This window comes from Ranitomeya imitator, chromosome 5, assembly GCF_032444005.1.
Source record: "Ranitomeya imitator isolate aRanImi1 chromosome 5, aRanImi1.pri, whole genome shotgun sequence".
Lineage (NCBI taxonomy): Eukaryota > Metazoa > Chordata > Amphibia > Anura > Dendrobatidae > Ranitomeya > Ranitomeya imitator.
In genome coordinates, this window is record NC_091286.1 from 650,657,840 (window position 1) to 650,672,864 (window position 15,025).

The 15,025-nt window shown below is 47.1% G+C and overlaps 1 protein-coding gene across 2 annotated transcripts in view; it reads right to left on the reverse strand.

Moving 5' to 3' along the window:
* Positions 1-15,025, reverse strand: part of ATAD2B (ATPase family AAA domain containing 2B) — a 153,206-nt gene that overhangs the window by 48,683 nt on the left and 89,498 nt on the right. For both annotated transcript variants that reach the window (XM_069728154.1, XM_069728155.1), the window contains exon 19: positions 10,019-10,204. In XM_069728154.1, coding sequence (XP_069584255.1) covers positions 10,019-10,204 — 186 coding nt within the window. The remainder of the gene's footprint in view (positions 1-10,018; positions 10,205-15,025) is intronic.

Consider the following 15,025-nt stretch of genomic DNA (forward strand, 5'->3'; position numbering starts at 1 on the left):
GCTTTTTTCCCTTCAGCCTTTTCGCGCAACCTCCGTACACACATCCCGCAGCCGCCAAACTTTGATAAGTGACGCAGTTCTCTTATCAGAATTTGTGCCTGCCTTTTTTTTTTTTACAGGTTTTTCTTCTCCTTTTAGCATTTTCTTTTCAGATAAGTTTGCACAAATCACTATCCCCCCACACATACACATACAGTTATCAATAAAGTACACCCAATCACCATATTCACACAAAAATGTCCCGCTCGTCCCGTTCGTCCCAACAGCGCTATTCATTGGAGGAGGCATATGCTTTCCTTGCCTCCGACACTGATAGCGAGGGAGAGGATCCCACTTTTCTTCACTTTTCTGATTCTTCATCCTCTTCCTCCTCATCTTCCTCCTCGGGTCCTGCGGAACCACCACGCAGACGCCCCAGGACAGAAGATGAGGCAGCCCCCACCACTCCTGAACCAGCGCTCCCCACTGCGGAACCCACATGGACCTCGCCCCCCGAAAATTACGAGCCACTGATTCCTGATTTTGTGGCAGAATCAGGAATCAAGTTTGACACCACGGGCCTCACAGAAACAGACTTTTTTAAAGTCTTTTTCTCTGAGGATATTATTAACCTCATGGTGGAGCAAACTAATTTGTATGCTCGTCAATTTTTGGAGCAAAACCCCGGTACATCATTTTCCAACTAGTCTCCTGTAGACGCAGTTGAAATGATGCAGTTTTGGGGCCTGGTCCTCCACATGGGGATCGTGAAGAAGCCAGAAATGCGGCAATATTGGAGTGTAGATGTTTTATATAACACTCCAGTATTCCGAATGGCCATGGTTCGGAGACGTTTTGAGGCCATCCATAAATTCCTGCATTATTCCGATAATGCACAGTGTCCCGCACGAGATGACCCCAACTTTGACCGTCTGTTCAAAGTTCGGCCGGTCATCGAACACTTCAACAAAAAGTTTTCTGAAGTGTACATGCCCAAAAGGGACATCTGCGTGGATGAGTCCTTGGTCCATTTTAAGGGGCGGCTCGGATTCCGTCAATACCTGCCCAACAAAAGGGCCAGGTACGGAATCAAACTCTACAAGCTGTGTGAGAGTGCCTCAGGGTACATCCACAGGTTTAGAGTGTATGAAGGGAAGGACAGCAGGATTGAACCCCCTGAGTGTCCTCCTGTCCTGGGAGTGAGTGGGAAGATCGTGTGGGATTTGGTGCACCCACTGCTGGATAAAGGTTATCACCTCTATACTGATAACTTTTATACCAGCATCCCACTCTACAAATCCCTCTCTGCGCGAGGTACCGCAGCCTGCGGTACTGTGCGCAAAAATCAGAGAGGCCTCCCAAAGACGCTACTTCGGCAGATGCTCAGAAAAGGTGAGAGCAAGGCCCAATGTAGCGACCACCTGCTGGTGGTCAAGTACAAGGACAAGAGGGATGTCCTTCTCTTGACCACCATACATGGTGATGGCAGAGCCCTCAGCACTGTACGGGGTACCTCTACACAGGTCTGCAAACCGGACTGTGTACTGGGCTACAACAAAAGCATGGGGGGGGGTTGATCTCTCTGATCAACTCCTCCAACCATACAGTGCTTTGAGAAAGGCCAAGGTGTGGTACAAAAAGTTGGCCGTCCACATCGTACAAATGGCAATGCTCAACGCTTTCCTGCTGTTACGATGTGCACGCCACACCGATACGTCGTACCTTCAGTTCCAGGAGGTAGTGGTTAAGGCCCTGATATTTGGTACTCCGGAAGGAGAGGGCCCCAGTACTTCCGGAACTGAAGGTGCTCGTATCGTACCAGGCCAGCATTTTCCGGGGGTGGTCCCGCCAACCGGCAGAAAAGGTAAGCCGCAAAAAAGGTGCCGAGTGTGTTACAAAAGGGGAATACGCAAGGACACCATTTATCAATGCGACACCTGCCCCGAAAAACCTGGCCTGTGTATGAAGGATTGCTTCAGATTGTACCACACCTCCATGCACTACTAATTTACTTTACAAGAAAGCGTACATTAGTTCCAAAAAGGGGGCACATCTAGATAAGTTCCTTGGGGGGGTCTAGGTTCCAAAATGATGTCACTTGTGTTTTTTTTTTACTGTTTAGGCACATCAGGGGCTCTGCAAACGGAACATGGCGACCGCAGACAATTTCTGCATTCCAAAACGTCACAACTTCCCTTTCGAGCCCCAACGTGTGCCTAAACAGTTTTTTCCCACATATGGCGTACCAGCGTAATCAGGACAATTTGGACAACAACTTTTGATGTCCAATTTCTCCTTGTTACCTTTGGGAAAATTAAAAATTGGGGACTAAAATATCATTTTTGTGGGAAAAAATAGGATTTTTTATTTTCACGCCTGGGCATTATAAACTTTAGTGAAGCACGTGGGGGTTCAAATTTCTCACCAAACGCCTAGATAAGTTCCTTAGGGGGTACAGTTTCCAAAATGGGGTCACTTGTGGGGGGTTTCTACTGTTTAATCACATCAGGGGCTCTGCAAATGGAACATGATGCCAGCAGAACATTCCATCAAAGTCTGCATTCCAAAACGTCACTACTTCCCTTTCGAGCCCCAACGTGTGCCCAAACAGTAGTTCCTCCCCACATATGGGGTATCAGCGTACTCAGGACAAATTGGACAACAACTTTTGGGGTCCAATTTCTCCTGGTACCCTTGGGAAAATTAAAAATTGGGGACTAAAATATCATTTTTGTGGGAAAAAATAATATTTTTTATTTTCACACCTGGGCATTATAAACTTTAGTGAAGCACGTGGGGGTTCAAAATTCTCACCACACAACTAGATAAGTTCCTTAGGGGGTACAGTTTCCAAAATGGGGTCACTTGTGGGGGGTTTCTACTGTTTAGTCACATCAGGGGCTCTGCAAATGGAACATGATGCCAGCAGAACATTCCATCAAAGTCTGCATTCCAAAACGTCACTACTTCCCTTTCGAGCCCCAACGTGTGCCCAAACAGTAGTTCCTCCCCACATATGGGGTATCAGCGTACTCAGGACAAATTGGACAACAACTTTTGGGGTCCAATTTCTCCTGGTACCCTTGGGAAAATTAAAAATTGGGGACTAAAATATCATTTTTGTAGGAAAAACTAGGATTTTTTATTTTCACGCCTGGGCATTATATACTTTAGTGAAGCACGTGGGGGTTCAAAATTCTCACCACACAACTAGATAAGTTCCTTAGAGGGTCTAGTTTCCAAAATGGGGTCACGTGTGGGGGGTTTCCACTGTTTAGGCACATCATGGGCTCTCCAAACGCGACATGGCGTCCGATCTCAATTCCAGCCAAAGTTAGCTTGAAAAAGTCAAACGGCGCTCCTTTCCTTCTGAGCCCTGCCATGCGCCCAAAAAGTGGTTCCCCCTCACATGTGGGGTATCAGCGTACTCAGGATAAATTGGACAACAACTTTTGAGGTCCATTTTCGCTTTTTACCCTTGGGAAATTAAAACGATTATTGCTGAAAGATCATTTTTGTGACTAAAAAGTAAAATGTTAATTTTTGTCCTTCCATGTTGCTTCTGCTGCTGTGAATCACCTGAAGGGTTAATAAACTTCTTGAATGTGGTTTTGAGCACCTTGAGGGGTGCAGTTTTTAGAATGGTGTCGCTTTTGGGTATTTTCTGCCATATAGACCCTTCAAAATGACTTCAAATGTGAGGTGGTCCCTAAAAAAATGGTTTTGTAAATTTGGTTGTAAAAATGAGAAATTGCTGGTCAAATTTTAACCCTTATAACTTCCATGAAAAAAAAAAGTTTGTTTCAAAAATTGTGCTGATGTAAAGTAGACATGTGGGAAATGTTATTTATTAACTATATTGTGTCACATAACTCTCTGGTTTAACAGAATAAAAATTCAAAGTTGGAAAATTGTGAAATTATCAAAATTTTCGCCAAATTTACGTTTTTTTCACAAATAAACGCAAGTTATATCGAAGAAATTTTAGCACTATCATGAAGTACAATGTTACAAGAAAATCTCAGAATCGCTAAGATCCGTTGAAGCGTTTCGGAGTTATAACCTCATAAAGGGACAGTGGTCAGAATTGTAAAAATTGGCCTGGTCATTGACGTGCAAACCACCCTTGGGGGTAAAGGGGTTAATATATTGAACACATCCCCAATTTTCTAAGTAAATCTTTTTCTAAAGGCGCTATTGACGTGAAATTCTCCCCAGATGTCAGTAACAACCAATTCAATCCAAACAGGCAAATCAATCAAACCATAGATGTCCATAAATTGTGTAATAATTAGTGATGAGCGAGTGTACTCGTTGCTTGGGTTTTGCCAAGCATGCTCGGGCGATCTCCGAGTATTTGTTAGTGTTCAAAGATTTAGTTTTCATCGCCCAGGCTAAGTACATGTGGGGGTTGCCTGGTTGTTAGGGAATCCCCACATGTAATCAAGCTGTCTAGTAGCTGTAAATCATTCAGCTGCTGCGATGAAAACTAAATCTCCGAGCACTAACAAATACTCGGACACCACCCGAGCGTGCTCGGAAAAACCCGAGCAACGAGTACACTCGCTTATCACTAGTATTAAGGAGAAATGACACTTATTGAAAGATAATTATTACTTTGCACAAAAGCCTTGTTTGTTTGTTTTTTAATTTGTTTATTAACCAAAACAGTGACAACATACATATTTGTGCATCCAAGCCAGCATAAGTACACTTGTCAAGGTAATTCCGAATGGACAACAAATTTGTGCATTATTATTCATATACTTTCAGTATTCCAAGTCCATATATTGCTATATATACCGTATATACTCGAGTATAAGCCGAGATTTTCAGCCCACTTTTTTGGGCTGAAAGTCCCTCTCTTGGCTTACACTCGAGTCATACCCAGGGGTCGGCAGGGGAGGGGGAGCGGAGGCTGTCTAATTATACTTACCTGCTCCTGGCGCGGTCCCTGGACGTCCCTGGCTTCCCCGGCACCATCAGCTTCTTCCTGTACTGAGCGGTCACATGGTGCCACTCATTACAGTACTGAATATGCGGCTCCACCTCCCATAGAGGTGGAGCCGCATATTCATTACTGTAATGAGCGGTAACGGTGACCGCTCAGTACAGGGAGAAGCTGCGGCGTTGGGGAAGCAGGGACTGCACCGCGCCAGGAGCAGGTGAGTATATCGGGGAGGGGAGCGCTGCACTGCGCGATAGTCACCTTTCCTCGTTCCGGCGCCGCTCTGTCTTCAGCAGTGACGCTCAGGTCAGAGGGCGCGGTGACGTAGTCAGTGCGTGCCCTCTGCTGAACGTCAGTGCTGAACATGGAGTGGCGCTGGAACGAGGAGCAGGTGACTATTGAAGGTGCCGGGGGCGTGAGCGACGGAGAGGTGAGTGTGTGATTTAGTTTTTTTTTATCGCAGCAACAGCAAATGGGGCAATTGTCTGTATGGAGCATCTATGGGGCCATAATGTTTGCATGGAGCATCTATGGGACCATAACGTTTGCATGGAGCATCTATGGGGCCATAACGTTTGTGCAGCACTATATGGGGCCATAACGTTTCTGCAGCACTATATGGGGCCATAACGTTTGTGCAGCACTATATGGGGCCATAACGTTTGTACAGCACTATATGGGGCCATAACGTTTCTGCAGCACTATATGGGGCCATAACGTTTGTACAGCACTATATGGGGCCATAACGTTTCTGCAGCACTATATGGGGCCATAACGTTTGTACAGCACTATATGGGGCCATAACGTTTCTGCAGCACTATATGGGGCCATAACGTTTGTGCAGCACTATATGGGGCCATAACATTTGTGCAGCACTATAAGGGGCAAGCGTCTGTATGGGGCTATAATTAACGTTTGTGGAGCATTACGGTATATGGGGCAAGTGTCTGTATGTCTGAATGTCTTATGGGGCCATAATCAAGGTTTGTACAGCACTATATGGGGCAAATATCTTTATGGAGCATCTTATGGGGCCATAATCAGCATTTGTGCAGCATTATATGGGGCAAATGTGTCTATGGAGCATCTTATGGGGCCTTTATTAAAGGGAACCTGTCACCCCGAAAATCGCGGGTGAGGTAATCCCACCGGCATCAGGGGCTTATCTGCAGCATTCTGTAATGCTGTAAATAAGCCCCCGATGTTACCTGAAAGAGGAGAAAAAGACGTTAGATTATACTCACCCAGGGGCGGTCCCGCTGCTAGTCAGGTCGGATGGGCGTCTCCGGTCCGCTCCGGCGCCTCCTATCTTCTTTCCATGATGTCCTCTTCTGATCTTCAGCTCCGGCGCAGGCGTACTTTGCTCTGCCCTCTTGAGGGCAGAGGATAGTACTGCAGTGCGCAGGCACCGGAAAGGTCAGAGGCCTGGCGCCTGCGCACTGCAGTACTTTGTCTGCCCTCAAGAGGGCAGAGCAAAGTACGCCTGCGCTGGAGCCGTGGCTGAAGATCAGAAGAGGACGTCATGGAAAGAAGATAGGAGGCGCCAGAGCGGACCGGAGACGCCCATCCGACCTGACCAGCAGCGGGACCGCCCCTGGGTGAGTATAATCTAACGTCTTTTTCTCCTTTTTCAGGCAACATCGGGGGCTTATCTACAGCATTACAGAATGCTGCAGATAAGCCCCTGATGCCGGTGGGATTACCTCAACCGCGATTTTCGGGGTGACAGGTTCCCTTTAACCTTTATGCAGGATTATATGGGGCATATTTTAATATGGAGCATCTTATGGGGCCCATCATAAACTTTATGGAGCATTATATGGGGGGCTCCTGATGCAATATGGATATTCAAAAACACAACCTACTGAGGTCTCAATTAATTTTATTTTTATTGGTATCTATTTTTACTTTTGACATTTAGCGGTAGCTGCTGCATTTCCCACCCTAGGCTTATACTCGAGTCATTAAGTTTTCCCAGTTTTTTGTGGCAAATTAGGGGGGGGGGTCGGCTTATACTCGGGTCGGCTTATACTCAAGTATATACGGTATATATAATAAACCACTGGTCAAGTGAACAGAAAACATTACATAACTTCATGTCGGCCTGGTAGCATGTATCCAAGAAAAAGGGGGAAAAAAGGGGAAGTATTCTTCCTCTCCCCTTCATTGTACAGCCAATTAAGTCATAACTATCTTATCCTAATCTGCGGCCCAATATCTATATATATTATAATAAGTATCTGATGCCGTAGAGTATGTATTAATGCGTTTCAACCATGACACTCATGGTGGTGCCAGGCCACCATGTCCTGATACAGTAAGACAAGAAGAGTTCCACCTGTCCCAAATCTTATCAAACTTCTTTAAGCAGCCCCTGTTTTGATATAATGTCCGCTCATATGGTATGATCGAGTTTACCAATTCTATCCACGTCCGGAGAGAAGGGTGTACACTACCCATCCAACAGAATGCCAACACATTCCTAGCCAGAAAGAGTGTCTCACGTAGAAAAATCTTAACACAGTGTCCCCAGGCTTCATCATCTAGCATCCCAAATAAGCAAACTAAGGGATTGAGAGGAACAGGGGATTGTACTAGAGAAGTCAACAGCGACGTTACCTGGCTCCAGTAAGGCTGAATAATGGGGCAACTCCATACCATGTGTACCATAAAGTTTACTTCCAGCGAGTGACATCTCAAACATTCCGATGTTTGAAACCGACCCATCTTAAAGAGCCGCAATGGAGTTAAATATGACTGATGTATGATATACTGTAGAATTATGTCATTCTATTATTGACTGATGGGGACACTCCAATCGGAGATTCAAGAATTTCCCCACAATCCTCGTCTTCAGCATCAGGAATGAGAGCTTCCCACCTTCCCTTAATTGACACAATAGCAGAATTGGCTCCCACCGATAACACGTATGTATGTAAAGCTGAGATGAGAACAAAAGACTTTATTGGTGACGAAGCTTTAAGACGCCTTCAGTATGGAGAAAATAGTTGCAGGCATTGCACAGGTGTGATTTTACCCATCATGAGATGTTTCTTGTGTGGGAACCTTGATAATGAGACACCTTTTTATAGACCATCAGACGAACCAGCCGATATTTGTCACTAAGGACAGGATTGCTTTCTAATTATTGATAGATTTTAGCTGGTGTAAGGACTCTCCATGTCTTTTTGCACCTCTCCATGTGCTCAATACTTTTTCCTGTGTCATTTCTCATTATTACACATAACCTAATTTATGGATAGCTATTGTTTGATTTATTTGCCTTTGTTGATTGGCTGAGTTGTTACCGACATCTGGTGAGAATTTCACGTCATTACCATCTTTAAAAATAGATTCTTAGAAAACTGATGATGTGTTCAATACTTATTTCACCCACTGTATATATATACGCACACATACACTTTTTTTGTAAAAAACAAAAAACAAAAACAAAAAAACAAAACAACATACTTTTACTTGTTTTTGCAAAATGCTTGTCACCGTAACTTGTGGGTCACAATACAGCATTATTTATATCATGAGATCTTTCTCCGTTTACCTACAGGTTATGCATTGGTTTCTTCCACATCGGGACAGGAGCGTTACTAATGACACTGCATAAACAAGATCCGCAAGTGGCATGAATCCTATTCTAACACAGAACAGTTGCACAATACCTACTCAGCACCCAGGCGTCCTAGAAGACTGCCCAGCACCCAGGCGTCCTAGAAGACTGCCCAGCACCCAGGCGTCCTAGAAGACTGCCTACCAACTAAAGGACAGTAGATGAGATTAACAAATTTCGATACAGAAATTGACCAGCAGTGATATGCATATACATTTTTTGGGGGGGGCACAGTATCACTGTTGCATAAAATCTACAAGTCTCATGTGTGTGGCTGTTTCTCTATAAATATTGTGACTATCCGTTCAGCCTGCACCTCTCGCTCTTGGATACAGAGTGCACCACATTTTTTCGGACTGCTTAGAAGACTGCCCAGCACCCAGGCGTCCTAGAAGACTGCCCAGCACCCAGGAGTCCTAGAAGACTGCCCAGCACCCAGGAGTCCTAGAAGACTGCCCAGCACCCAGGAGTCTTAGAAGACTGCCCAGCACCCAGGAGTCCTAGAAGACTGCCCAGCACCCAGGCGTCCTAGAAGACTGCCCATCACCCAGGCGTCCTAGAAGACCGCCCATCACCCAGGCGTCCTAGAAGACCGCCCATCACCCAGGCGTCCTAGAAGACTGCCCAACACCCAGGAGTCCTAGAAGACTGCCCAACACCCAGGAGTCCTAGAAGACTGCCCAGCACCCAGGAGTCCTAGAAGACTGCCCAGCACCCAGGCGTCCTAGAAGACTGCCCAGCACCCAGGCGTCCTAGAAGACTGCCCAGCACCCAGGCGTCCTAGAAGACTGCCCAGCACCCAGGCGTCCTAGAAGACTGCCCAGCACCCAGGCGTCCTAGAAGACTGCCCAGCAGCCAGGCGTCCTAGAAGACTGCCCAGCAGCCAGGCGTCCTAGAAGACTGCCCAGCAGCCAGGAGTCCTAGAAGACTGCCCAGCAGCCAGGAGTCCTAGAAGACTGCCCAGCAGCCAGGAGTCCTAGAAGACTGCCCAGCAGCCAGGAGTCCTAGAAGACTGCCCAGCAGCCAGGAGTCCTAGAAGACTGCCCAGCAGCCAGGAGTCCTAGAAGACTGCCCAGCAGCCAGGAGTCCTAGAAGACCACCTACCAACAAAAGGACAGTAGATGAGTAACAAATTTCGATACAGAAATTGACCAGCAGTGATATACAAAAAATTTTTTGGGGGGCACAGTATCACTGAAAATCAATCTTACAAACAAAATTTTGCATGAGCTTACATTTTCCAAAAAGTCCGCCATGGTCACCATTGCAGCTTCCATAGGGCGAGTCAATATGCTTAGTTTAGCCAGTGAACCAACTCATTTTTTCCACATTTTGCTTGACAAAAAAAAAACGGATAGAAGTCCGTTCTAATTTTATGTTTATTAGCTTTACATAAAAAAAAAATCTATAAAAACACACAGATACATAAATGCATACACACTTACATCTGAGGAGCAGCTCCTTACCTCATCCGGCAGCTCCCCGTACACTAGTTCAGAGGTAGACAGTAGTAATATAGGAGAGAACGAGGGGATATCTTGCAGGAGCGTCAGGAAGGTAGCCCTCACAGTTTCATTGACAGCCTCCCACCAGTCGCCAATATGTGGCATGTAAACAACACTGGGTACTGTCCGCCGAGCTTCCCGAAACACCTGGAGAACAAGATCATTAAATGGAAAGTTTCATCAGAAAATCCTTTTATATAAGCCGTATCTGACATTTCATCATAATATGAAATAAATGCACTTGTTTGTAGCTCAGGGGCTTCTCATTATATCCAGACTAGTTCTGGAGCACATGCCAGGGATATTCTCATGTAGAGAGCCCATAAACTGCTGCAGAGATACCAGGCATCCACTATATTTGAAGGAAATCTCTCAGAAGGTTTTTGCTATGTAATCGAAGAGCAGCATGATGTAGGGGAAGAGAGCCTGATTTGAGCGATTTATCACTTAAGGTACCGTCACACTGAAACAATGCTGCAGCGATACGACAACGATGTCGATCGCTGCAGCGTCGCTGTGTGGTCGCTGGAGAGCTGTCACAAAGACAGCTCTCCAGCGACCAACGATGCCGAAGTCCCCTGGTAACCAGGGTAAACATCGGGTTACTAAGCGCAGGGCCGCGCTTAGTAACCCGATGTTTACCCTGGTTACCAGCGTAAGCGTAAAAAAAACAAACACTACATACTTACATTCCGTGTCTGTCCTCCGGCACTGTGCTTTCCTCTGCACTGTCAGCTCTGCTTTCCGGCTGGCCGGCGCTCACAGCCAGTGCAGAGAAGCACAGCGCCGGAGGACAGACACGGAAGGTAAGTATGTAGTGTTTGTTTTTTTTACGTTTACGCTGGTAACCAAGGTAAACATCGGGTTACTAAGCGCGGCCCTGCACTTAGTAACCCGATGTTTACCCTGGTTACCAGTGAAGACATCGCTGAATCGGCGTCACACACGCCGATTCAGCGATGTCAGCGGGAGATCCAGCGACGAAAGAAAGTTTCAAACGATCTGCTACGACGTACGATTCTCAGCGGGGTCCCTGATCGCAGTAGCGTGTCAGACACAGCGAGATCGTAAGGATATCGCTGGAACGTGACGGATCGTGCCGTCCTAGCGATCAAAGTGCCACTGTGTGACGGTACCCTTACTGGGCTGTTTTGTTGTTTCAATACAACCATTCTTTTATCACAAGGAGATCATCACTACAGGACTAGGTGCCTCATATGCTTTGTAGTCAGTCCAGCCATGCCCCCAGCACGGATTGGAAGCTGTCAATATATATTGTACACAGAAAGCTGCCAGTGTTGGGGAGGAGTGGGACTACAAGACACAAAACACTATGTACTGTAGTGATAAACTTGTGCTGTTAAAACATTGATTGTATTGACACAGCAAGTACACTGGAATCAGGGTCTATGTCCCTACATTAGATTAAATAGCAAAAACCTGCTGACAGATCCCTTTGAGAGGCTACCTATCCTAAACAGTCTCCCAAGAGCATTCTGTTACATTGCAGTGAGCAATGAGGTGATTGGTCTAAATAGAAACCTCTCCTCTATATATTCTTGGGCGAGAGCCAGAGAGGGATTCAAGGCAACAGATGCGGGGCGAGAACCAGAGAGGAGGTCGAGGCGACAGATGCGGGGCGAGAGCCAGAGAGGAGGTCGAGGCGACAGATGCGGGGCGAGAGCCAGAGAGGAGGTCGAGGCGACAGATGCGGGGCGAGAGCCAGAGAGGAGGTCGAGGCGACAGATGCGGGGCGAGAGCCAGAGAGGAGGTCGAGGCGACAGATGCGGGGCGAGAGCCAGAGAGGAGGTCGAGGCGACAGATGCGGGGCGAGAGCCATAGAGGAGGTCGAGGCGACAGATGCGGGGCGAGAGCCATAGAGGAGGTCGAGGCGACAGATGCGGGGCGAGAGCCAGAGAGGAGGTCGAGGCGACAGATGCGGGGCGAGAGCCAGGGAGGTCGAGGTGACAGATGCGGGGCAAGAGCCAGAGACGAGGTCGAGGCGACAGATGCAGGGGGAGAGCCAGGGAGGAGGTCTAGGCGACAGATGCGGGGCGAGAGCCATAGAGGAGGTCGAGGCGACAGATGCGGGGCGAGAGCCAGGGAGGAGGTTGAGGCGACAGATGTGGGGGGAGAGCCAGAGAGGAGGTTGAGGCGACAGATGCGGGGCGAGTGCCAGAGAGGAGGTCGAGGCGACAGATGCGGGGCGAGAGCCAGAGAGGAGGTAGAGGCGACAGTGGGGCGAGGGGATAGATGCGAGGCGATATCCACAGAGGAGGTTGAGGCGACAGCGGCACAACGAGAGCCAGAGAGGAGGTAGAGGCGACAGCAGGGCGAGGGGACAGATGTGAGGCGAGATCCACAGAGGAGGTTGAGGCAACAGCGGGGCGAGGGGGCAGATGCAAGGCGAGATCCACAGAGGAGGTTGAGGCGACAGCGGGGCGAAGGGACAGATGTGAGGCGAGCTCCACAGAGGAGGTTGAGGCGACAGCGGGGCAAGGGGGCAGATGCAAGGCGAGATCCACAGAGGTTGAGGCGACAGCCAGAGAGGTCGTCGAGGCAACAGTGGCCCGACGCGAGCCAGAGAGGTCGTCGAGGCAACAGCGGCCCGGAGAGAGCCAGAGAGGTCGTCGAGGCAACAACGGCCCGGCGACAGCCAGAAAGGTCGTCGAGGCAACAGCAGCCCGGCGACAGCCAGAAAGGTCGTCGAGGCAACAGCAGCCCGGCGACAGCCAGAGAGGTCGTCGAGGCAACAGCAGCCCGGCGACAGCCAGAGAGGTTGGCTAAGTGTCAAATGCCCGGCGAGAGTCGGAGAGGTCGTCGAGGTGACAGCGACATCTGTAATTAGGGACGGATTTTACCTAACAGGCAGCAGACTACTAACTACAGGGGAGGGAGACACCTAGCGGCTGGCTCATTAAGGCATTTTACAGAGATAAGACTACTTTTTCTGTAAATGAGGCGATGCACAACTTTGCAAATTAGTATGCTGGCTACCAAATGGAGCGAAGTTTCCGGATATGACAGTGACCATTTTAACCCGTATGATATATATATTTTTTATTTTACATCACTATTTAAAATTAAAAATCTTACAATTTTCACAATAAAAAATAAACCCAGCATACAGCAGAAATGTCTTCTATATTAGTCAAATGCACACTCCTTATTACTGTGTATAAGGATAAAGTTTACAATCAGTGGTGAGAAAGGGAAAGACGAGAGCTCCTGCATTTCATGAATACACCAGAGTCTTCCTTTGCTGAGAGAAGCAATCACATGGAGTCACTGCAAGCTTTTGTCCCAAGACTTTAAATCAAAGTTCCTCAAGGACAGAATAACCGTGGTGACCAACTCCCTCCAACTCAACGAGTCTGTATACATCCATGCACACTCGGCTCCCTCTAGTGGCGGCATTTAGTCAAGCTCCAAGAACCTAAAGACTAGATAACTCTAGAACATTGTGTAGACCAGGTATTTATGTTATGAAACTTTTAAAACTGGCACCGGGCTGAGTACAACCAGCCCAAGTACACCAAAGATTTAGCCAAGAATTTCCAGATTACACTTACATTCCGAGAACATGAAGCAGAGAACATTGGGAATGGATATAACACCCTCATTTTCTTTGCACACAGTCATAACATCAAATTTAACATCTGGAACCATTTAACAGCTCACTAAGAGAGACAGGATTTTCTGCCAGCTGACAAATGCAGATGCGGAGTGTAGATCCACTTAATTTGGGGTTTATCTGCAAATATGCCAGTTATCCCCTGGGTACTGCAGACAAGAACGGCACTGGTCAGAGATGGGTTCCAGGAGGTGAGCAGACCATCTGTGCTCCTTTATACATAAGGATAAAGGGTCAGAATGTCTAAAAAAAAGAAAGGTTAGGGGAGGTCAAAAAAAAGAAAGGTCAAGGGAGGTCAAAAAAAAATAGGTGTCAAAAAAGGGGAAAGAGGTCAAAAAAGGGAAAAGCGGCCAAAAAAAGCAGGGAAAGAGGGCAAAAAAGGGGAAAGAGGCCAAAAAAGCAGGGAAAGAGGGCAAAAAAGCAGGGAAAGAAGGCAAAAAAGCAGGGAAAGAAGGCAAAAAAGCAGGGAAAGAAGGCAAAAAAGCAGGGAAAGAAGGCAAAAAAGCAGGGAAAGAAGGCAAAAAAGCAGGGAAAGAAGGCAAAAAAGCAGGGAAAGAAGGCAAAAAAGCAGGGAAAGAAGGCAAAAAAGGGGAAAGAAGGCAAAAAAGGGGAAAGAAGGCAAAAAAGGGGAAAGAGGGCAAAAAAAGGGGAAAGAGGGCAAAAAAGGGGAAAGAGGGCAAAAAAGCAGGGTCAAAAAATTAATGTGCATTAGAAGGTATTAACGCACATGACTCATGAGGAAAGTCACACTCTAGAAGGACTGTAGAGAGACTTCCATTACGGTCTAGAATTGAGGAGACAAAAGTGCCTGCGACAAAGTTTAGATAACAATGGGGCAAGACCGGGTGTCAAAACTGACTACCTGGAGGAAGTCTTCATCTTAGACTTGAGAAACCAGAGAGCTCTGAACTAGAATTTATAAGGTCTAAACAACCCTAAAAAGAACCTACAGGTCAAACAGAAGGAAGGAGAGAAAACTGGTTGGATTTGCTGCATTTCAAAAAGGAGAGGGGTTTCCATACGCGATCTATGCGAGATCACGAGAGCTCCCTGGCATTGGACACAATCAGCGAGTCCAGTGGGTTTGACAATAGCAGCTCAACAACTATGATGTAAAACACAGTGACTGTAAATTTGGGTGGAAGAGGGCACTCTGAGAAAAGGATATCTTGAAGACTTGGAGAATAGAAGTGCCATGACCAACCAGGAATGGAGAGCAACAAGGAATCTCTGAGGAGGGTGATGGAGATGTGGTGCTGCGTCTTTCGTATCCACAGGAACTTCCAAGACCCCATTGAAATTATGAAGGAGCACAGAACTTCTACCCATAAATT